The sequence below is a fragment of the Phocoena sinus genome, chromosome 15 (genome assembly GCF_008692025.1).
Source record: "Phocoena sinus isolate mPhoSin1 chromosome 15, mPhoSin1.pri, whole genome shotgun sequence".
NCBI classification, from domain to species: domain Eukaryota; kingdom Metazoa; phylum Chordata; class Mammalia; order Artiodactyla; family Phocoenidae; genus Phocoena; species Phocoena sinus.
The window spans coordinates 5,322,067-5,346,730 of NC_045777.1; the positions used below are offsets into that span (position 1 = coordinate 5,322,067).

Here is a 24,664-nt window from a genome sequence, read left to right on the forward strand (position 1 = left end):
GCCGGGCTTTGGGCTCGTGGCTGCCGAGGGGCAGGGCCGGGACCTGAATCCCAGCAGCGTGGCTTCAGCTCCGCTTATGTATCCGTGTGGGCTACGGGCTCGGCCAAGGATCTCATCAACCTTGCAGGTCAGCAGTAGGAAGGAGGGATGGTGGCCTGGGGTTCCCAGAGCTCTGCCTTTTCCCTCCACCCTGGAGGGTGTCCAGGTGAGGCGGCAGCGGACAGAGGGGCCCCAGCCTCCAGGCTTCCGCAGGCCACCCTGCCAGTGGGTGCCGAGCTAGCGGTGCCAGCCGGCGTGGCAGAGCCGTCCTGCCTCTGCTCCATCTGGCAGCCTCAGCCCTCGAGGAATTCCTCCTGCGGCCAGGAGTGGCCATGTCATCCCCTGCCGGCCACAAGCCAGGTGGAGACCGGGCTTCCCTGAAGGAGCAGAGGAGGGGGCTTCTGGGGGGCAGGACCCTTTCTCCTGGCTGCCCCGTGGCTATCCGCCCCGCCCCCATGATTCCACGGGCATATCTGATCCGCCCTGAAGCGGCAGCAGCAGCATTTGGAGCCCTTGGTGAGGCCAGGCCCGGCATGCGGGGAGTGAGTGGTCACTGAGGACCCAGACCCAAGGAGCAGAGGGCATGGGTCTGACCGCCGCAGCTTAGGAGAGGGTCCTTGGTGCTTGCTCCTGGTCTCGGAGTTTCTGCTTCCTCCTCTGCACAGTGGGGGTGGTGAGAGTCACCCACGTTATGGGGTCGTAGTGAGGATTACAGGAGAGAAGACATGCTTAGCTGAGCAATGGGCGCCTCGTAGATGCTTCGGAAATGCAGCCTCTTCTGTGGTTTAAGACGTGGCCAGTATTGAGGGAGAGATGGCTACACCCGCCCCAGGACCTGCCTGTGAGAAGGGAGGGGAGAGTGATGTGGAAGCCCTTGGCTCCGGTGGGAAAAGTTAGACGGGTCCTCGAGGCATGAGTAGGAGTTCTACCCAGGGAGAGGTTTCTCCCGTGAGATTACAGGTACCAGCCCCTCCCAGGCACACTCAGGGTTGTGTTCACCCCACTCGCCAGAGGAAGTAGAGGCACAGTTGTCCACGGCCGTGCAGTCGGGGCGGCATTAGAGTTGAGGCTATGGGCACCAGCGAGGTGGGTCTGGGCCCCTGTGTTGTATGTGTGTCAGGGACAAAACCGAGACCAGGAGACGTGAACCTGGCCCCAGCTTGCTCTGCAGCCTCGGGCCGGTTTCTTCCCTGCTCTGGGAGTGTGGAGGGTGTGGGCATCTGCCCACCTCCACTCTGACCTGTTAGTTTTCCACAGCAGAGGAGTGATTTCTTTGGGGGAAATGTTCGCCCTTCCCCCACCCCTGAGGGACCAGGAGAGGAGTTCTGGGGGATGGGAGGAGCTGCTGCCTCAAGGGGACCTCTCCAGACCCTGCCCATGGGCCTGCCAGCCTGGGCTCCCCCAGCACCTCCTTCACCTTCCCGTCTACCAGCCCAGAGACCCTTGATGACTCAGCCCTGCAGCACCTCTGGGGACCTTGACTCTCCTGAATCCGCCCCTTCCCCTACAGAGCCTGCCCAGGGCTCCTGACCAGTGCCCCACTCAAGGCATCTCTGGGGCATCCATCTGTGGATGCAAGAGCCCTTGGCCCATCCTAGGGGTACTCGAAGGCTGGATGGGGTGGGTGTGTCATCTGTAAGTTTGTGCTCATTTAGGAACCTTACTGATGGGTAGTTTGCCGGAATATTTCATTCCTTCACTCGTGAATTCATCTGACACATTTACTGAGCATCTACTATGTGTTGGGCCTAAGACTCTGGAAGTTCACAGCCATGTAAAAGGCAGACTCACTTGAGTGGGGCAGACAGGAAGTAAGGAAACCAATGCAAGTGTAACAGCTTTTCCAAAGTCCCACAGGAAAAGGGAGAGGCGGGCGGAGTGGGGGCCCGGGACCATCTTTCTCTGTTTCCTCTGCTTTTCCATCAGCCTCGTAAACTGGGGTTATCCTGTGGGACCAGTGCAGCCCGTTTTATCACATGCATTTGTTCTTAACTCAGATATGGAGCTGAAAAAGAGGAGCTTCGCGACTTTCCCTCTGGGGCACTGATCCAGAAACCTGGGGTGGGCCAGGAGTCAGCATTTTTATAGGTTTTCTTGGAGGAGATACAGATTCAAGAACACAGAGTCCTGGATTCTTATCAGCTGGGGCCCCAGCAATGCTGGCATCCAGGGCCCATCCCCAGGGGTTCTAGTGGGTCAGGGCTGGCCTTGAAGCCTTTGTCCCCTCTCTGAGGTTTCCTAGAACAGATAGATGCCAGGCAGTGGAGTCACAGGGCTAACCTGTGTGCTTGCTTTTCAAGCTTCTGCTCGTATTTCCAGAAGGACCCCTCGGAACGCCCAGAGCAATGTATACCAGCCCTAAAGAGATAATGCTGATTTCACAGTGAAAATAGCCTGGTTCTTCTGATAGAGAAAAGTGATACGTGCTCCTTATTTAAGAAAAATTCCAAGAATTTGATAAATGACAAAGACAAAAGTGTAAATGCCCACAGCCCCATCACGTGGAGGTGAGTTCACTCCGCAGGTCTGTTTCCAGGCATCTACACTGCAGGCTGACGAAGGGCAGGTAGCAGTGGTTGGAGGGATGGGTACAGCCCCCTCCCCTGCAGCGGTTTTTGCGAGGGGGAGGAAGACGTCCCCTCCAGCTTGCCCGTGCCTCATACCCCCCCCCCCCCGAGACATGGGGTCTGAGGCCCGCCTGGGGACCTCCTGCTGATGCTGGTTGCCTGGACAGCAGCCTGCACCTTCACCTCTGATGGCCATTGGAGAGGCCGGGCCAGCGCCCGCTGGACCTCAGCTGCTATGGGAGACACAGCCTCTCACCTCTGGGGCTCACATCGGCCGAGTAGTGCTGCTTCTGTATCCATTTGATATCGCGAAGCTCCTGGGTCAGACTTTCATTGAACTGAAGGTCCTTGCTGGTGAAACATGGTCTGAAAAACCACAGATCTTATTCGAGCCTCTTTTTACAGACAAGGTGTCTCAGAGGCCCAGAGAGGGTGAGTAGGAACATGGAGTCACACAGCCAGTGTTCACCACCCAGGTGTCCAGGAACACGTCCCCTCCCCTACTCGGAGCAAGGCCTTCCAGATGCTGGAAGACGCCAGGGTCCCTGCTGGGGACTCTCCACCCTGGTCCCCTCAGCCCAAAATACACGTGAAGCTTCTAAACTGATCAAGATAAACAGCTGACATTTATGGCCACGCCTGGGCACTGCTCCGCGGCTTTCCTGTGAATTAGCTCCCTGAGTGAATTAATTTTTTAGTGACAGGCTAAGGAATTCCCTGCATTTAGTTTGGAGATGGCATGTCCAGCCTTGGCAGCCACCCAGGCTGGATCCTCAGGGCTGAGCTCTGGCCACATCTCTGTCCCAGGAGGGACAGGCAGCGAGCGTAGGGGACCCGAGAGGTGTCGGGCCTTCACCACGCCCCTCCCGGCCCCCCCCTACACCCCAACCTTTCCGCCTGGGAGGCCAGGCCTCCGTCCTGGTCATACAATGCCCCCTTCTCACATTCAGACTGGCGGTCTAGACACTCACGCTCCCTTTTGTTCTGGTGGGTCAGGGGTTGGGGAGAGGCCCCAGAGAGTGGGATTTGGGCCGAGGCAGGAAGAAATCTTCCCCGAAAGAAGAAAGGGGTGGGGGTGGGTGAAGGAGGCAGCCCATTGTCTCCCCTGCTCGGCCAGTGACCAGCCTCCCAGCAAAACATGCACCGATTTATAACGATGGGGGCCGCTCCCGGCGCAGACGCGCCGTGAAACCCGTTGGAGCTACGCCCCCTTGGGCCTGTGCGCCCGAAGCTGCCCAGCGGACGCTGTCTAAATAAAGTCCTGCGGCCCATGCCAGGAGATCTGGGCCAGGCTGCCAGCCAGGTCCCAAGGGCAGTGCTTGGCCCGGCCTGAGACCAAGAAACCCCGTGGGAAGAGACACAGCCGTACCACATCCCCCGGCCTCCAGCTGCCACCTGCCCAGGGCGCTCCCGATGTCTGGGTGCTTCGTCAAGGGTGGGGCCGACCAAAACATCACTAAGGTGGGAGCCCAAAGCCACCGTGTCCTGTGGCCTTCGGTGACAGGAAGCTCATTGCCTGGGAGCTGGCACTGGCTGAGGAGAGATGCAGAGCCTCCAGTTTGAAGCTCAGGTTCTAGGCCTGGTTCTTGGCTAGCAAAGTCTGTAACCACTTAGAGCCTCGGTTGCCTCATCTGTGAAATGGGGACACACATGAGATTGTCCACATTCCCTGCCTGGCACCAAGTGAGTGCCATCCCTCTTGCTGTTGGTGATCGTGACATCGTTCAGTCTTGGAATGAGCCCCCTCCCCTGGGGAATTCAGAGGCAGTAGGCAGCCTGGGCAGAGGCCATCGCAGTTAGGAAGAGAAGCATCTTCGAGTGGAGGATGGCACTGGGAGGTAGGGGCAGCCGTGGAGGCCTGGGGCTGGGGTGGGGGGCGACATGCCCAGGATGGGAGTCAGGCCAGTGGGGCTCGGCTCGGGCCAGGACTTGGTGCTGTGTGATGTAGCCAGTCGCTTGCCCTCTCTGAATGGCGTGTTCTCACCAGGAGGCCCCTCCCAGCTCTGCTGTGCTGGGGGGAGGCCCCCAGAATCGGGGTGCCACATGGCGCTCTTCACCCACTCAGGCCACAGTACCTGTTGGCCCAGCCTTGGGGAAGGAGAAGCAGGATTTCATCTCAGGGATGAAGATTTCCTGCTGAAGCCAGAAAAAGTGTGCAGTGCCTTTGGGACCTTCAAAGCCACCATGGTGGCTGGAGCTGATGGGTGAAGAGGGGGCCGTTAGAGTTGGGAGGATGGGGTCTGATCTCGCCTGGTTTCAGGGGAGTTTGGGTACCGGGGAGCCCTGCAAGGGTTTAGAGCAGGGGAGGGGGGCGGGTAACAGGGTCCAGTGGACGCCCATCTCCAGCTGCAGAGTGGAGAACGGGCTTGAGGCGGGGGCGCAGCGAGGGGCCGTCCTGTCGAGGTCCATGATACCAGGGATGACGGTCGGACCGGGTATAAGGGGAGGGAGGATGGGCTCAAGGTTATGGTGAAGACAGAGGTTACAGAAGGACCTAGGCCACTAGGCTGACCTCAAGGTGCTCAGAGCTGAGGGCAAGACAGAGGGACACAGGACCCAGAATGGTCAGGGACAGAGGCTGTCCCTGAGCCTGGTGAGGAGAACTTGGTTTCCGCCCCTGGACACTTTCCTCCACTGGTGGAGAGAGCTGCTCCAGCCTCTTAGGAGCCTCCTGGGAGGCCCTGGGGGTCTGAGATGAGTTCGGGAAAGCAGAACAGGGTGGAGAGAGGCAGGCAGAGTAGGAACCCGTGTGGGCAAAGGTGTGGAGAGAGGGTGGACGTTTCTGTGGGTGTTTGTGATCCCTGGGGCCCAGCCCATCAGTGGTCCTCCCAGCTGCCCCGGACCTGGTCCTGCAGGAGTTCTCCTAGTTCCTGCCCGTATTTTATCATTTCCTTTCAGGTCAAAGACTCCCCACGACTGTGTTTGGAAAAGAGTTGGCAGAGAACATTTCACTTACTTCCTGGGACACTGGGGACAGGAGGCTCCCAGAGGCCTGTGCTGGGCTCGGAGAATGTGCAGTCATTGATTAGTAACGTCTGCTGTGGTTGCCAGATGAGAGTGGCAGCAGGTGTGTGCAGGAGGGACTCACCAGTGCACGAAGTATCTGGGTTCTTTCTAGTTCTGGCTGGGTCACCTGGGCAAGTCGCATCCCCAGTGGCCCTGGCCTTGGGGTCCAGTTGTTAAATGGCCGTGCCGACCCAGCCGGCCTCTCCCATCCTTCCAGAGCTTCAGCCCTGTCCCAGGCACAAGAGACTGCGGGCTCCCGTTTCCCATTGCCTCGGTTGAACCCCTTGACCAAAGAGAACACCGTTTTAAACCCCGGTGTCATATTCCCCGCGGCAGTGGCTGTCTTGCAGAACCTCCACATCCGTGTGTCTGGGTGAAACCAGAGGTTCTGCCTACAGACGGCGGAGCCTGTGGGCTGTTCACTGTGGGAGAAGCAGCCTCTGGAAAAGCAGTTATTAAAAATGAGTCTGGAAACCAAAACCAGAAAAGGGAGGAAACACTCCATTCGTTAGTCCTCTGACATATAGCCCACAATCAATCCCCCGTTTATTTGAGTGGATCGGGGTCCCTGTAAGGACCAGCGTGGGAGGCTGCTGACGCTTTATGTCATCAGCACGCTGACCTCCCCAGTGGACAGTGTAGACAGCTTTCATCGGTGAGCCTCCCAATCCTGGCGGTGTTTTGTTTACGGACCGTGTGTCTTGTGTCCTCACTTTCTCCTCTTCCCGGCGTGTGAAGGAGGCCGGTACCCACTTCACGGGTGAGGGCAGCGAGGCCCGGAGCTGGGACTGGGCCTGCGGGATGCTGGGCCAGTGGCGGGGGCATTTAATCCTCACGACAGCCCTTCTGGGCAGGTGGCCGGGACCCCGCTGCACAGGTGGGGAAACAGGCTCAGAGAGGCAACCTGCTTTGGGCCACGTAGCCTGAAAGCGGTGGAGCTGGGGTTTGCTCTGTGTCCGTCTGGCTCCAGGGTCTGGACTCCGCACGTTTGAGAGACAGGGGAGGACAGAAACCCAGCACCCTGGCAGAGAAGGCAGTGAGGGTTGATGGAAAGAATGACCCCGCGTTGGGCACCAGTGGGCACCAGGCCTTCCCCTAGAAGTTGGCAAATCTGAATTGAAGAGACTGGAGACCCCATGTCGGGGACCCGCCCCGTCTGGCCGCCCCAGGTCCTGCACACGCCCTGGGCTGGAGCCCACGAGCTTGGGTGCAGTTTCTCCTCCCTCTGACCTGACCTGGCCGAGTAGAGGCACATCCTCTGGTTTTGGGGGCGTTTGGGGTACACTGAACGTGTCCAAAGGCTGCACCCCTGAGGCCGGCCCACCCCCGACACCGTCCTTGCCTGGGAAGGGAGGACTTTTTGCCTGTTTCGCTGCGACTCTACAACAGGGGCAAGGGTCACTCCTGCAAAATGCACGGTTGGAGGTGACACCAGATTCCTCCTCCCCATTTATTCTCCGTGTCTTTCCCCCCACAGAGGCAGGTGGAGACGAGATCTCATCCCACCCACAGCCCCCGCCCATGCTTTTTAATGTAACCCTGCCCAGCCTGGCTAGCAACATTTTAGCAGCCGGCTTCTTAGAACAAGAAGAGCGAGAATTACGTGCCGGTGGGCCACGTACAGTCAGTCCTCTTCTCCAGGCAACCTGGAGGGCGGCCCAATCAGAGATGATGTGTTTTCTATTTCTCCGGGGCGGCCCAAGCCCCTCCCCGCCCCGTCCACCGGCAGACCCCAAAACAGACCATTAACTTAGCGTTTTCATTGAAGTCCATCTGACAAATGGTTTCGACGGAGAAAGCAATACTGCATCTTTAAATGGCGACTTTGTCAGCGAGTCTCCGGGCCGCCGTAAAAAGTCCTTTGTTATCTGTGTCTAGACAGCACGCCAGCGGGATATTTGGTCTGCGTGAGGGAGAGAGCTCTGACAAGGTTGAATTCATTTACCGGCTTATTTAAAGCAGAATTTCCAAACACTTGCTCATAAACTGTTTTCGGCCCAGACTGCCCCGGCCTCCCCCTCGCCCACGCTGCCTCTTCTTGCTTTTATAATTTTTCGCCGGTTTGGGCAGTGAGCGGGTTGCACCCGGTGCCCTGGCGAGGGGAGGTGAGGGGCGACGGGGGCTTGCGGCTTTTTTCTTTCTTTAATTGTCCTCTTTATGACTGTCTAGACGTTCGCAGGGAAATGGCTTTTCCCTCTGGTTACGGGACACTGAGTAGGAAGGTTGCAGAGCTCCCCACCCCCTACCATCTGACTGCCCTCCCCCTGCCCAGAACCTTCTCCCGCCATCTTCCCTCCCTTAACTTAAGGCACTTCGCCTTCTGGCAGCGTCTTTGTGTTTATAACACATTTACTTGACTGTGCTAATTTTATACCGCCACCAAAAAAAAAAGAGAGAAAGTGACATCCAGGTTTTCTCCTCTCGGAAGGGTGGGCCGAGACCCCTCCCATCCCTTCCCCCAACTTCCCCCTCTTCTTATCACTCTTTGGCATTCTTTCCTCCCGCCCCCGGGGCATAGACTAATAAAACGAAACACCAGAAGTTAGCTTTTTAAGGATGAAAGTATCAGGGCGACTTGAATGGGGTCCTAGGTTTTAGTTATTCGAAATAGATGCATTCATTAACCTCCTTGCCATAGCAACTAGGGGACTGTTGCCTCAGTGAACAGGGAGCAGCCTGTGTGGCTGGAGTGTCCCCGGCCCCCAGACACCCATCGCCAGCCCTGCAGGACCTGAACCTGCAAACAGGCGTTGTCCTGCCAGGAAGGGAGAGTGGGTGCTCTGGGCAGTTTCCAGACCCTGCAGTGCAAGTTGGGCTTGGAGGCGGGGCTGGGGGGGGGGGGCCTTCTTCTCAAACTCCCCTCCCCTTGGGGGCAGCCACAAGGCGCTGGTGTTAGGTAGGAAGTCAAGTTGCGTTGCAGTCCAGCTATACGTTAGGCTTAGGCTGGGAGGGAAGCAGACACCAGACCTCCCGTCCGGAGCAGGTGAATCGTAAGACGGAGACAGGGCTGCGCTGCCTCCCTGCCTGCCCCCCCAGCCAAATGCCACAAGGTGCCCCCCAAAAAACTATGGTCGCCGCTGTTGACCTGGCTGCAAAGCCATAAATTTCCACCCTCCGCCCTGCGGTCATGAATCGGCCCTCTGGGTTTTACATGGTAGGGGGCACAAAAGGTGGGGAGGGGGTTGGAGGCGTCCGGCTGACCAGATGTCTCCTGGGATCCCTGAACTGCATCTCATTTTTGCCGGCCCAAGCAAATCCAGCATATCAATCTGCTTCCTTGAGTGGTGGGGGGATTGGACATTTCATCCGCAGGAGATGGGAGATAAAGTACCCAAAACACTCTGGGCTTCTCGGCCCGATCCTTTCATTTCTTCCCCCAAACAGACAAAACCCACAGGCAGAGGGGCCTGTGACGCTGCTTCTCCCGTTGTACCCCGGCACTGGTTTATTACCGGCTTTGTGCGGGCAGCTCAACAACAGGCGAAGGAGAACTGGACCGCTGTGGGGTTCCAAGCCTGTCCTGGTCATCGCCTTAGCCTGAAATTCTGTAAGTCCAGATCTATCAGTTCTGATTTGTGACTGAACTGTAATATTTTGAGTTCCACAGTCATTGGGGTCTCTCCCCGCTCCCACATTACTATAACGTACATCTTGAAGGAGAAAAATCCAAAATGAAGGTCAGGGACCTTTTTAAAATTAAAAGAGAGGGCTTCCCTGGTGGCGCAGTGGTTGAGAGTCCGCCTGCCGATGCAGGGGACGCGGGTTCGTGCCCCGGTCCGGGAAGATCCCACATGCCGCGGAGCGGCTGGGCCCGTGAGCCATGGCCGCTGAGCCTGCGCGTCCGGAGCCTGTGCTCCGCAACGGGAGAGGCCGCAACAGTGAGAGGCCCGCGTACCGCAAAAAAAAAAAAAAAACTAAAAGAGAGAGCCCAGGACAGCATCACCAGTTTTGTGCTGTGTGCAGATACACTGCTGACCCTTCTCCCTCCTCCAAGCTCCCAAGCAGGAATGGTCCTTAAGACGGATGGGTTATTAGATATCCTCAGGCTGGCAGACGTGTCTGTGCTGTAATTGGGTCTGTCTTGGAGTAATTAAAGGAAAATGATTATATTAACCCAGTCACCAAGCCATCGTGGCATAGAGAAACGAGTGCCACCAGTATTGATGTTCACTCCAAAAACTGGCCTTTTTCAGTACATCAAAAATGCACTCTTGGCTTGAGTTTGGGGGGACTTTTTTTTTTTTTTTGCATTTTTTTTTATACTTGATCATATGTCTCCTGGTCTTCTTTTTCCTTTTAAAGAGCAGCGGGATCCCCATTCCCTCTAATACAAGCAGCTTCGGTTCACACAGGGAGATGTGAGCTTTGAAAGCCGAGCTTAAGGATGTGCGTGGCACAGATGCCCCGAGAGCCTGCAGCTTGAGAGATGAGATTGAAAAGCGTCTCGTGTCTCAGTCTCAAATCTGGGAGGCCTGGCCTTGTTTTTTTCTTCTTGGGGAAGCTGCAGTTTCAAGACGGCCTTGCTGTGCTGCCTTATTTAGGAGGCGACTTGCTGCTCATTTGTCAGGCAAAACAGATGTGGTAGGGAGACAACATCTATTTTCATAATTCGAAACAAATCTGGTGGCCGCCTTCCTTTTCAGTGGGGCCTGCTCATCCACAGGGCCCAGCTCCGCGGCAGCGTTTAGCAGAAATATTTATAGCTCATCAATTGAACCTTTCTTCTTCCAGGAGAAGTTGGTTTCTGCTGGCGACTGGGAACACTGACTCTCGCAGGCAGTGGGGGCTTGGCAGGGATTTTTTTTTTTTGATGGAGGATTGGGGGTGCCAGCCAGTCAGAGCAGCTGTGCTCCACCCCGTCAGCGGGTCTTCTCAGAGTGGGCTGTTCGCTAAGGAGCCCTGCTTTCCTGTCACTGTTTGCACCTCTTTGTCAGGAGGGGCAGTTGGAGGTTGGTCTTGGGGGACCCCTCTGGGCAGGCAGCTGGCACCCCCGACACTCCAGGAGGACCCAGGACCTGGGCCTCTATCAGTGGGGAGTTCGTGTTTAGGTTTGCAGGGTGACCTGGGTGTCATTTCCCCATTTTATGGATGAGAACACGGAGGCTGAGAGAGAAACAGCTTGCCCAAGATCGTGTGACGCACTGATGGTGGAGCTGGTCTCCTGGCTCAGGGGCAGGGTACAGAAATGACCCGGCTTGTTCAGATTCTGCTCAAGCATTCATTCCCAACTGCAGCTTTCCAGGTACCATAACCCCCAGCTAAAAATAGCCCGGTGTCTGCGTACGTGCAGTTTATGGAGGGAAAGAGGGTGGCCCCAGGGTTTGGGGAATTGGCCGTTGCGTGTTCATCCATCAGATGGTTGAGCTCCTACTGTGTGCCACTGAGGCAGCTGGTGATGGACAGCGGCGACCGAAAAGGGTCTGTGCCAGTCCTCGCGGAGCTCAGGCGCTCACGCGGGAGCAGGCGGTAGTTTCAGGCGCTGGTAATGCCAGGGTCACGTGACTGTGCCTGGGGGCGTGTGCTGGGCGGGGGCTGAGAGGCCTCTCGGAGGGGCTGACACACATGCTGAGATTTGAGGGATGAGACCCAGCCAGCAATGGGAAGCTGTGGGGTCTGCTGGCCTTGGCACCTGGTGGAGGGAGAGATGGAGTTCAGTCCCCTCGCCTGAAAAACGCACGTTGACCAAAAGTGGGGAAGTTTCAGATTCACGTGGGAGAGCCACAAATGATGCAGTTCTGCAGGTTGGTAACCACTGGGGACACCTGGACGAAGGTGTAGGGAGATCTCTCTATAGTATGTGAATCTATAGTTATCTCAGAATAAAAATTGTGTTCTGAAAAGCGGAAGACCTGGCAGGATCCCTTCCCTTCTCGTTGCTGGGACCACCCTGATGCGGGTCCCTTAGTATCCTTACCATTGTAGCCCAGGAAGAGAAAACGTGGATAGCTTCTGTCTCGTGTGCACCTGCAAACTGTCGGGTGGGGGCTCTGGGCAGCTTGCACACTGCCCCTTGTGGCCCTGGCAGAAAGGAGGCCCATGCAAGGGTCAGGGTGACTTCTGGGCCTCACACAGGCAGCTGGTTTGGAGGGCATGGTGGAACCCAGTGAGGCAGGGTTTCCCGTAACCACCAGAAGTTGGAAACACACGCGTCTCTTGTCTGTCCCGCCGGCACCTGGGGCAGACATCACTAATCACTCACAGCACCCTTTGCTGTGGGCCTGGACACAGCCTTACCCCCTGTCGGTGGTAGAACCTGGGGTGGATGAGTAGGGTCTCGAGGCCCAGGAGGACTGGTCGTGAAGATGGCCATGCAGAGGGCCCCGCTTTGCATCTGGAGGCTAAGGTCACCCGGGACATTGCAGCTGCCTGTAAGACTGAATGAAGACACTGTTTCTTTGAGGCCCCTGAGCTTATGGTCTTTGTGTTCGGGCAAAAGCGTTCTCAGATAGTGACTGCTTTTTGCACAAAACTCCGAAGCCAGAAGTTTTCATAGACCCCTGTTTTCCTACAGATGGACATCCTGTTCCAGAAATCCCCTTTATCGCTGATCTGGGCCCCGCCCGTGGTTGGTTCCTTCTCCTTCCTGCAGAGAAGGGCCTGTAAACAACGCAGGGGCTGCTTTCCCTCATTTCCACTCATTTACTCCTTTCACAAGCGTTTATGAAGCACCTACTGTGCGCCTGGGACAGGAGATGCATCTGTGATCAGGGAGCTCCTGCAGCTCCAACCTGCAGAAATTTACAATCCAGGTGTTCAGTGAACAAGTGCTTTTTCCCTTGTGTGTCTCCTTTCACATCAGATGTTTAGACTGGGCTGTTGATACTCTTGAAAACAGCCGTGTGTAACTTAAGTCCTTGCCACTGTCTCCGTCCCGAGCCTAATGAGGACTCTCGTGTCGCCTGACTCCTGCTTAGGGAGCAGGTTTTATGTACCAGGCACCGTGCTTGAGTTTCTCGACCTCGGCCCTAGTGGCACTGGAGCAGGGTAATCCCCTTCTGTGGGTGCTGTCCTGTGTGTTGTAGGATGTTTAGCAGGATCCCTGGTCCCTTTACCTACTGGAAGCCAGTAGGACCCCCTTCCAGGTGGGACAGTCACAATGTCCGCAGGCATTACCAGATGTCCCCCGGTGGACAGAATCGTCCCCAGGGAGAACCGCTACCTGTACCCTCAGGGCCTGCCCTTGAGGTGGCCGTGTGAGTGTGGGCAGGCTGGCAGTCTGTCTCTTCATCTGTCAGATTAGGCGCTGACAGGACATCCTGTCGGTGGCTGGTTGGGAGCCTTGAACGATAGAATGCACTTAAAGCTTGTAGCACAGCCCAGCCGAGCCATCGTAACTGGTGTGTCTGATGGGCAGGACTCATGCCTCCCGTTCACTCATCCAACCTGGGGCTTTCGGTGACCGCGAGGCAGCCTCCACGCCACCTGGAAAAGACAGGCAGGGTCATGGTGCGTCATGCTGACCCCCACCAGGTAATGCCGGTGTGGGCGGCTGGTATCCAAGGGATTGGGAGGCTGGCGCCGGCCCCTCCGGCCTTGCCCAGGTAGCTCCGTGACTCTGAGCAGGTCTCTTCCCCTCTCTGGTCCGTCCTTTTTGTTTCTGACCCACGTTGGGGGTTCCCAAGCTGCTGCCTTCCCCAGAGGCCCGGCATCCCGCAGGCTTGTTTTCTGCCCAGCCTCGTTCCTGACCCCAGTCACTTCAGGGTTCTCTGAACCACTCAAGGTCCCAGGTGTCCACCCCTTCCTCTCCCTTTCACCTTAATTAGTTTAAATGTTAGGTTCCGGCATTTGCTTTTACATGCGGGACTTGAGTGTAAGCGTCTATTTGGACAAGTGGATCCTCCACTAAAGGAGTGAAAAGCCTGATTGAAATCGACTAATCCACAGCAGGGTGACTGTAAGACACACCAAATCCTGCAGGTCCCTGAACACAGCACTGGAAGATGTCGACTCAGTCGTGGACGTGGGGGCCGTGTGCTGCGTTCAAGGAGCTTCCACGGCGATTCTGATGTGTGGCCGTGTTCGGAAAATCGCGCTGGAAAGTGAATCGCTTTGAAACTCACGCTTTCTGTGCTGCTTCTGCCTGCACGCACACACCCAGGCACCCCAGAGACTCTCGTGTAATTTGCCGGCCCCAGAGCAGCTCACTCCACTTCATGCCCTCACTCCGTGGCCCAGAGGCATCAGTCTTCTTTCTTCCCCTTGAATGTGGCAGACGTTCTGCCTCGGGGCATTTGCACTGGACATTCATTAAGCCGGGAGTGTTCTTCCCCCAGCTCTCCTCATCTTTCAGGTCTTGGCTTGAAGGCCACCTCCTCAAAGATGGGTCCCTGACTCCCCATCCAAGGAGCCCCCCCCTTCCTGGGCACTCCCCCCATCACCCTCTTGTACTGTCTTCCTAAACACCCTTAGCTCTTGGTGCTTATCTGCATATTTATAGCTCAGCTTTGGTCCCTCCCCAGTCGGCTGGAGCCCCATGGGAGCAGGCGTTGCTTCTCCTGAGCTGGCACAGGGCTGGCCTGGACCCCCAGATGCGGAGGGACCAGCGCTCATCACAGCTCAATTCCGGTTCCGGTCAGGTTTCCTGAGAAGACAGGTGAGCGGTATTTGAGAGGACACGCAGGTGTCTCCCAAGACGCCCGTGTTGTTTGAAGATCCCTGCAGCTCCTGACTCTTCTGTGTCCGAGATGGCGACCGGCAGCAGCTTGCAGTCACTTCGTCATCGGCGACACGTTGATACTTAACAATGATGCTTTACCTTGGGGAGACCTGACGCTTCGACCTGTCGTTTGGGGGCTGTTGGGTTGTATTGGGGATGTGGTGATACTTTGGGGAAGCCAAGCTGCTCTCTCTCCCTTTGGGACAGAAGTAGGAGGTGCTTTGCTCTCTGCTGCGGGGCGTGGGGGGGTAGGACAATGCTTAGAGGTTACTTAAAATCTTCTTTCTTCATTTCTAAATTTTAAACGGCATGTTTAGAATTTAATCTTCAAACCTGGGAGCCAGCCCTGCAAGTTGAGAGATGACAGCCGAGGGATGGTTTCGTTTGGCTGGCTGCAGCACAGATGACAGATGCCGTGAGCGGTAGACGGAGCGAGGCTGGGGCAGGGGGGCGGGGGCGCTTCTGTTTCGGCTCTTACCCTCCCCCCGAAGTAAGCCATCCTCCCAGCACCGGACCTGGGCCGTGGGTGCCCCAGGGATCGCTTGAAGCAGCTGGCATTGCCCCCTGCCAGGGTGACGTAGAGCCCCAAGAGACAGGGCCCCCCATACCCCTCACTTTTCTTTTTAAAACTTTTTATTTGGAGATAATCGTAGATTCGCATGCAGTCGTGAGAAATGATACAGGGAGAGCTCTTATACACGTCCCCCGGCTTCCCCCAGTGCTAACAGCTTCTGTGGCGATGGCCCAGTATCCCAGCCAGGAATCGGCGTTCAGTACCGTCCGTTGACCTTGCTCCCATCTTCCCCACGTTCTCATGCGCTCATTTGAGCATGTGCGTTGGTGTGTACCTGTGTGTGTGCCCAGTTCCGTGCAGTTTTATCAGATGAACCACTGGCACCCAGTAATCTGTTCATCTCTATAATTTTGCCATTTTGAGACCGTTATATAAATGGAATTATACAGTATGTAACCTTTTGAAATTGGCCTTTTTTCACTTGGCATGACTCTGAAGAGCCACGCAGGTCGTTTTGTGTATCAGTAGTTCATTCCTTTCCATTGTTTCTGGGCCACGGAGGTACCCCCGGTTAGTTTGACCACTCACCTGCCGAAGGGCATCTGGGCTGCTTCCAGTTTGGGGCAGTTTCGAATAAAGCCCCTGTGAACATTCACACCCAGGTTTTTGTGTGAACGTAAGTTTTCATTTCTCTGGCCTAAAAGCCCAGGAGCGTAATTGCTGGGGCGTATGGTAGTTGCATATTTCGTTTTATGAAAGACCCTCCACTTTTCAGCAACACCCATCCATCCTCTGGCCTGTGGGGAGAGATGTGAGTCCCGGCAAGTGGACCTTGGACATGAATTCCTTCCTCCTTCAAACATTAATTGAGGGTAGCATACGGTGCAAGCATGGTGTTACCCTCCAGGGGTTCAGTGAGAGCAAGGTAAACGAGGGCCTTCGCAGGGAGCTTTCTTGCTGCTGAGGTGAGATCAGCGATAAACAGCCATCCAATCAGTAAAGAAGATAGTTACCCTTACACAGTGCCGTGCTCCACGCCACGCACTCTCCAGGTACATTACAGTCCTCAAGCCGGCCAGTGAGCGGGCGCCATCCTTGGCAACGCCCCTCACTGCAGATGCAGATAAAGAAACAGAGTCACAGAGAGCCGTGGGACAGAGTGGATAATCCAGGCTCCTAACTGTGCGCTCTGTTGCCCCTCATGGCCAAGACAGGCCATCAGGAGGTGCAGAGTGTGGTGGGAGGTGAGTGCATTTGGGATAGGATGACCGGGAGGCCTCCCTGAGGTGGGAACGTGAAACATCCCAGGACAGAATTGCACGTGCAAAGGTCCTGGGGTGAGAACAGGAAAAAGGCCAGCATGGCTGGAGTGTGGTGAGCACGGGAAGGAGACCAGAGGTACAGAAATGAGGTTGAGTGGGCGTTGCAGGGCTTTCATCTGAGCGTGAGTCAGGGATCCAGTCGGTGTTGTTTAAAGATTGCTCTGCTTGCTGGGCACAGGGTAGACTGGGGAGGGGTGTCAGCGTGCAGTGGAGGAAGCAGGGAGCTGAGAGAGAACACGTAGGCAAACCTTTTGCTCTTGAGGGAGGACCCCCAAGTCTCCTCCAACCTCAGCCTGGGAAGACCCCCGCAGGCCCCCCGTGAGGGCGGTGGGCTCCCTCTGGAGCACAGCGCAGGGCAGAGTCTCCCCGTGGCTGGATCCGCATCTGATGAGCCGTTAGGGCAGGAAGAGGACCCCCACCGGCCACCCCCTCGAGCATCTGGACCTGGACTTTGGACTCCCCTGTGGGTCTGTCTCCTGGTGACTTTCCTGGTTTCTCTGTCCTTGCCTTTTCCTCTCCTCCCTCTGTCCACGCCAGTTGTTATCCCACAAACTGAACTTGCCTGCTCCGCCTCATTCACTCCGGATCGCTGACGAACATGTGCGGACGCTCTCGTGTCCCTCACACCTGGTCAGGTGGGGCTGCCTGCTTTTTAATCTAATGACGCCCACCATTTATTATGCACTTGCTGTGTACCAGTTAGTGTTGGGAGAGCTAGTACACATCTACTAGTTCAGTTCATCCTCCGCAATCCTGGGAGGTGATACTGTTACTGATCCATGCTTTACGATGGGGAAACAGAGCAAAGGGGGCCAAGTAGCCACCCAAGGTCACACATACGGGAAGTGGTAGCTCCTGGACTCAAATCCAGAGCCGGGCCGCTTGTCTCCCACGGCTTTGCTATGTCCCCATCTCAGTCCCCATCATAAGCTCTGCTTCCCTCAGAGAACAGCTGTTCGGAACCTTGGTCTTTCCATTGTTTGGAATTTTCTGCTCCTGGAAGATGTTCAAAAGGAAATGATACCAAGTGCTGGAATAGCTTCACCCGTGGCGTGGGGACCTGGAGAGGCAGCTGGTGTCTGGGAGGCTTGTAACTGCCCTCTGGGAGTTTGTTTTGCTTGTTGCCTGAAAAGGAGAGAGGAAGGGACTCATAAGAGTCGCAGGGAAAGACTGGACAGATTTAGAGCCCAGACTGTCACACACACACACACACACACACACACACAAACGCGCGCACGGGAGACACCCAGAAAGACAAACAGCCCGAGAGAAGGCCATACGAACGCAGTCAACGATGCGAGACAGACACACAGACGCCCTCAGACAGACCCAGACTCACAGGCCCTCGGAGAGAGGCAGAGACAGACGCTGGGGCTCCCACCTGCTGGGGGAAGGGGGGTCCTGCCGTGGTGACGTCACTTCCCCCACCCGAGCTCTTCCTGGCCGTGGGCCCTGCCCAGCCAGGGAATCCATGCAGTGGCCGACTGTCAGTGTGTCCAGCCTTGTTTCCTAGAGCCCACGCCCCCGCCCCCTGAAACCTGTAAATAAACTCCTGGGCCAGGGCTCTTCCTCGGGACCCGAGGCCCACATCGAGGTGATGCACCACCTGCGTCCCCAGGCCAGCACGTTGGCACGCGTGTCACCTTGCAGCCCAGTCTGTCTCCCGACGGACTCGGCCTTTGCCGGCTGCCGCTCTTTCTAGGAGACGAGAGGAGGTGAGAGAGAGTGAGGGACCACTTCAGCCTGGGGCTGCCGGGAGACGGCGGTTTGTGGTGTGGCTTTGTGTTGAGCTTCTTGTCGGGAGAGGGTGACGGTTAGGACACCAGGCCCCGCGTGGAAACCTGTGTGAGTGTGGGCGTGTCCCTCCCTGAGCCTCAGATTCCCTGTCCCCGTAATAGGGGGACCATACGACTAAGCCCCCCGCCCAAACCTGGAGCTGCTGGGAAAGCTCCATGAGATGAAAACTCGGACCCGGGAAACACGGGGAGTGGGGGCCACACCTGTTGTATGCGTGTGTTGTTAGAACGGCCTTGGGAGAATCCAGATCATTGATTTCCTGTCCCAGAAATAAATCCACCCAGGTTTCTGAGCACACAGGTTCGAATCCTTTTGCCACAGAGAGCAGGATTTATTTACCGCCCTGGATATCCTCAGCTCCCGGGGCCTGGCTCTGAATCCCCGGGGCCTGGTGCAGGGCCTGGCACATAGTAGGTACACAGTGAACTTGCGCCCTGGAATGAATGAGTGGGACTGAAAAGTCCCTGAGGTTGGACGTAGATGACAGAAGAGAACATCCCTCATGGAAAATAAAATCACATGGGCCCTGGGAGATTGCGGGCAGGCTGCTGGCTGTGCTTCTGTCCCCCTGGGTGCACTTGTGTCTCCATAGGCCCATCCCCACCTCCCCACCCAGGGCAGGTTTCCTGCCTCCACGGCTTGTAGTTGATTTCCCTACATCAACTCCTACTATTCAAGGTGCCAGTAAATTGGGTTCTGGTGAGGGCTTCCTTCCTTGCTGGTAGACGGGCCACCTTCTTGCTGTGTCCTCACGTGGCCTTTCCTTGGTGTGTGTGTGTGCAGAGAGAGAAGGTGAGCTCTCTGGTGTCTCTTTTTTTTGGCCACACCGCACGGCTTGCAGGATCCTAGTTCCCTGGCGAGGGATTGAACCCGGGCCCCGGCAGTGAAAGCTCTGAGTCATAACCACTGGACCACCAGGGAATCCCCACTGGTGTGTCTTATAAGAACACTAATCCTATAGGACCAGGGCCCCACCCTTATGGCCCCATTTATCCTTAATTGCTTTTTTGGAGGCCCCATCCCCAAATATAGCCACACTTGTGGGGTTAGGACTTTAACATACTATTTTGGGGGGAACACACATTCAGTCCGTAACACAAGGTACCCTTCTGCTCCAAACAGAGGATTTGGGAAGGCAGGTGAGAACTGCCACTCCTTGTAAGTTGATCTATTAGCACCAGCCCCCATAGTAGCTATCACTTTAGGGTTTGCTATGAGCCTGGCACATCTAGGTCTACACCTCAAGCCTCTGCACTGCTCTGGAGGTTCCAGGCTCCTTGCTTTTTGGCTGACTATGTATTGACCAATACAAGTTTCTTTGCTGCCTGAGCACCGTGGTGGGCCAGACACCAGTGAGAAACCAGAAAAGGGGATTCCCTCTTCCTTGGAGCTGGGAATCCCACATGGCAATGGCCTAGGTTTGACACCATAATAGGATGTAAAAGTTGCTCTGGGACAACCACAGGTGGGCTTTGAGGGTTGAAGAGGAGTGTGCACCCCCCCCCCCCCCCAAAGACTGGGCAGAAAGGCTCCTGCTTGCCAGTCTTATGCTGGCTGTGAGGAAGCTGCAGGACAAGGAGACAGCATCCTGATGGTGTGGACAGACTGACAGTGGCAATAAGACACAGACCAAGGGAAGGCTAAGTCATGACACATACATTTTCTTGGAAGTCATAACGGATATCCTGGTTGGTATTTACAAAATTAACCGCCAGTGATATGGGAGAGCTTAAAACTGCCAGAGAAAGCCAGAGAAGGAAGTGACCGCGGGGGGCGGGGTAGTTGGAGCTGGGCTCACAAGCCAGATTAGGAGGAGGAAAGGGGGCATCCCAGGAAGGTGGACCACCCTGGGCAAAGGCCCAGCAGAAGGGAAGCGGAGATTCTGCTCATAGGGCAGCAGGGATGCTGTTGGCTGAGAGGATCTTGTAGGCAATCAGGAGGCGATTAGCAATGAAAGTCGGAGAGCCGAGCAAGTAGCCCTCGTGAATGAGAGCTGATGCTTATGGGCCATTTAACACGCTCCGGGCACTTCATATGGATTCAGCCACCCCATTCACCTGCATGACTTAAGCTGGACGCTCCTGGTGCCCCGCCTCTCCAGATGAGGAAACTGAGGCGCAGAAGATGAAAGAACGTCCTCAGGTCGCATGTTTGGCCATAGGTAGAGCTGGGGTTTGGATCTAGGCAGGCCAGCTCCAGGGCTTCTGCTGATGCCACTCTAGGTGTTTGCTGAATCAGATTCAGTTCCTGGGAGCCCAAGGGTGCAGGGGAGCCTGTCCTGCTCTTATAGCTTCTCCAGCCTCTCCTGACGTCTGACCTTGGCCATCACTGCATCTCCTGCCACTGCCCTGGTTGAGACCCAGAATGGCTGGGCCCTTCACGGTCCTAAAGGAAGGGGCACCCGCGGCCGGCGCTGAGATCCCTCCTGACAGAGCGGATCTCGCCGACCCCGAAGCCTCCAGCACGGGGTCGGGTTGATGGAGGAGCTATTCAGAAGCGGCTCAATACCGGCCGCATTGTGGGCCGATTCAGAGCTGAGCTCTTTGTCTGAGAGGCTTGGAAACGGAGCCGCATTCACCTCCCCTCTCCTGGCGCTGCCCTCCAAGCCCCTCGGAGCCCATGTTGGGAAACACCAGGCCCTTGAAAATTGGTAATTGAGAGAAACATCTGCTGGTTTCCAAGGAGCACACGGTGACTCCTGAGTGGTGAGGGCAAGCGTGAGTCGCGTTGTCACTGCATGCTGAAACACACACACACACACACAGGCACACACGCGCCTGAGTCTCTTTGGTATGTTAATTAAGATTGATTAAATTAAAGTTGTCAGTGCTTGTTATAAAGATACAAGCAATATAGGCATACAAAAAGTAAAAAGGACAGACGCCCTCTTTCAGAAGTAGCCATCACGAACAATTTGATTTTTATCCTCATTTTTGCTGTAAAAATGGGTCCATATTATATATACTGTTCCAGTTTCATTATTTCTGCTCAGCAGTAATTGCAAACAGCCAGCCACCCTCCGACCTATAGATCAGCCGTTCTCAGCCAGGGGTGATTCTGCCCCCCAGGGGACATTGGGCGACGTCTGCAGACGTTTTTGGTTGTCACAGCTTGGCAGTGACGGTGCTACTGATACCTAGCGCGCAGAGGCCAGGGGTGTGGCTAAATATCCTGCAATGCACAGAGCACACCACAGAGAATCATCCAGCTCAAAACATCTGGGAAGCCCCACTGTACATTTATGTATCTTTCTAGTGGCCCCATTGTATTCGATAGTGAGATAGATAGATAGATAGATTTATATATTTATACACACACCAGGGTTTGTCTAGTGGGATTTGGACGGTCTCTGGTTGTTCACGTTTACCAGAAACCCTGCAGAGGTGTCCTTATACGTATATGCTCTCAGCTCCTTCTGCGAATTTTCTGTTGGATACAATCCTGGAAGCCAAAATTGCTGGGTGGAAAGGTAGCACGCATTTCAGATTTTGGTAGGTACTGCCGTGGTGCCCTCCGAAGTGATCATGGCCGTTGACACTGCCACCACAGACAGCTCACTCACCCGTGCCCCCTCTCCTCAATTAACAAAACGCATTTCATTTATTCCAAATAACTTTCCACTGCACCTCCTTGTCCGTTGACAGAAAGGGCTCTCTCGCCACAAATTCACTCCATCCTGCCGATAACTCTCGAACGGCGATTGCTGTTTTGCTGACGGTGTTTAAAGACGTTCGACATCAGTGACAATAGAAAAAAGCAAGTCCCATTAGTTCTTTGCATGTGGATAATAGCAAGAAAGGTAAAAGGCACTGCTTTGTCTTTTCTTATTGAAGGCGCACTTAATCGTGTGGTTCTAAAATGATTATAAAGGCCTTCTGCTCTCCCTGGAGTTGATTTCACCACCCCGTTCCCACACGCACTTTGAGACCCGGGGCTCACCCATCACCCAGCTGCAGCCCCTTCCCAGGCCACCTCCCAAAAGGTGACTTCGGGATGTGCGGGGTGAGGCCCTGCACACGTCTGCCACTCGGGTACAAGAAGGCAGTTCGCCTGTAACCAGGACAAGGTATCTTACTAGTTAAAAGGAGACGCACACGTAAGCAGGATATGTGGGGCTAATGATTTACCATCAACACCCTTTAAACCTGGCCCTGTGTTTATTGTCTAATTAATGAACCTTGACTGTAGGGTCCCCTGGGCTTCCGGATGCTTCCACCGCCACTGGGACAGACTAGAGTGGACCTTCTCTGTTAGGCTGCAGCTGTGGGGGGCTGTAGAGCTGCTTCCGGTGCTCCTATCCCGTGATGCTCTAGACTAGAGTAGATGAGTATAAGAGCTGGGAGACTGATGCCCACATGCTTGAGAGCTCGGGGGGGCGTGGGGGGCAAGCCCAGCAGGGAAGTGCGTGTGTGTGTGTGTGTGTGCGTGTGTGCGCGTGTGCCCGGGTGCAATCCAGGGGGGGGAGAGGGAAGTGGGGGAAGGGGTCAGCTGGGCGAGGAAAGGCTGGAAGTGGTCGGGCAGAGGGTGTGGCTCAGGTGTGAGCGTGGACCATCCCCTGTCGTCCCATTCGCTCTACAGCACCACACACTGCATCCCTGGAGAGGCCGTCAGTCCAGCCAGTGTTGGGGAGAGACAGGGAGCCACAGTCTCACAGGGCAAGCTGCGCATTCATCCACACGCGTCTTCCCTCTCCAGGCGAGGGGAGGCCAGGCCCGGGGACTAGATGACCACCTGGCACCTGGGTATCACCTTGGGCTCCTCAGCCAGGGCCACCTGGAGGGGCCATCAGGCCCTTCCGTGCCCCACCGAGGGCAATCTCAGTGCCGCACCTAATCTCCCAGGAACAGTCAGAGGCTACCCGATGCCTGGGCTCCACTACCCTCAATCCCAGGCTGAGAGGCTTGACCCAGACCTGCTGCCAGACCCAGGATGACAGCACCTCTGCCAGGAGACACCTGGGAAGCCCCATTACGGGGAGAGGCTGCCTGTTTGGATACTGACAGGTGCTTCTTACATCTTTGTTTTTCTCTTTTATTATCAGTGTAATTACACACGCTCAGCAGTGCTCAGTGTGCAGGAGCGTGTGTTACAAGGAAGGGGCCGTCTCCTCTTGGGCACCCACCAGGGTAACCACACCTGTCCCCTGGTCTGTGTAGATGCATGTAGTCACGGGCCTATGTATTTATCGCAAGATTCGCTTTTGTTTTAAAATACACACATTTGTGCTTTTCTAAACAAAGACGGGCTCGTCCTATCTGGTGGCTTCTCCTCTTTCTCACGGGGCATCTTTCCGTGTCAGCGCCCACAGACCTGCTGGCCGTGCCTTCCTGGTCGCGTCGACCCCTTGGAGGGACGTTTACATGATTCCCAGTCATTCTCCCTTTCCCTGCAAACCCGCAGTGGGCCTTCCTGACCCTCCTCTGTTTACCTGAGAGCCCTGCGATCCTTTATTCCACACAATTATTGTGCGTCTGCTCTGGGAAAGGTGCTGGGGACAGAGAATGCTCACAGGGTCACTGGACACTGGCATTCGAGGAGGGAGAGGCAGGAAATAAGCCATTAGACAGGCCGCATGTGGCTTCTGATTAGAGCTGCAGAGAAGAGGGAAGCCGGCACGGGACACGGGGTCCTGGGGACTGGGGCAGGCACTGGTTCAGACAGGATGCTCAGGGATGCTTCCTGAGGAAGTGACATTGGAACAGAGACCAGAAGGTAAGGAGGGAGCGAGCACGTGGATGTGGGGAAGGATCATTCCAGGCAGAGGGAGAGGCACGTGCAAAGGCCCTCAGGTGGGCTGTGTTGGGACCTTTTACAGAACACAGAACAGAACTCTTATTAGAGCAGAGAGAGCGAAAGGGAGAGGGTCCCAGGAGAAATGCACGTGGAGATAAATACCCAGGAAGTGATTTGCCCGGTCAAAGGTTGTCTCTTGGAAGTTCTGAGGGATTGTTATTTTGCTCTGCAGAGATGCCCCCAGCTTGCACCGTCCATCAGCTGCCGCACTGGCAGAGGGGCCCGCTTTGATGGGCCTTCTCCAGCTCCTGTGGATTCCACAGCTCAGGTCTGCTAGGGGATAGGTGTGGCCCAGGGCCTGGAGTTCTTGGTTCCCCGTAATGAGGCTTCCCAGGTGGTCTCCCTGCAGAGGTGCTGTCATCCTGAGTCTGGCTCCAATTAACTCAGGTAGTTCTCACCACAGCCATGTGAAGTGGGGACTGGGTGATCCCTCTTTTTTTTGCCCCCCAGATGAGGACACTAGTGATACACCAAAGGTCACAGTTTAAGTGGCAAAGTTGGGATGCGAATCCAGGAATCGAGGTTCGCAGACCTCGTGTTCTGAGTCTGTACCCTAAATTCTTCCATGAACAGCAATGCGGGGAGCCCCAGGCTCCTGTGCAAGGCCGGGTCCTCCCGCCCCAGCCAGCCTAGAACTTGTTTGCCCCTAACCCGCAACACCAGACAACAGTGGATAGTATCTCACGGTTATGTGTTCCGGTATGAGGTGCCCGGAGCCCAGCCGTGTGCTTGGCACAGAGTAGGTGCTGGGTAAGCGATGTGGTCTCTGAAAAAGAGAAAACTGGCCTAGATTTGCTGCCCACCTCCCAAACCTTAAGAGAAAGATCCATTTTTTACTTACAAATGGTCTCACCCTAAGAAATAAAGGTGCGTCAGGGGTGTTTGAAATGGCACCAGGAGCGATCAGAAAGTTATTCCTTTGACGTCTGGTTCAATTTTATTTGAAATTCCAGTGGGGGAAGGAGCTGGG

General features: G+C 55.7%; 1 protein-coding gene across 3 annotated transcripts in view; it reads left to right on the plus strand.

Annotated features, from left to right (window-relative positions):
• Positions 1-24,664, plus strand: part of PMEPA1 (prostate transmembrane protein, androgen induced 1) — a 58,924-nt gene that overhangs the window by 18,563 nt on the left and 15,697 nt on the right. The window contains exon 1 of one of the 3 annotated variants that reach the window (XM_032604817.1): positions 5,643-5,673. The exons of the other annotated variants lie outside the window; for them this stretch is intronic. Within the exon in view, the coding sequence (XP_032460708.1) occupies positions 5,658-5,673 (16 nt within the window). The 5' untranslated portion in view covers positions 5,643-5,657. Of the gene's footprint in view, positions 1-5,642; positions 5,674-24,664 lie in introns of those variants that run through there. 3 annotated transcript variants of the gene reach the window in all.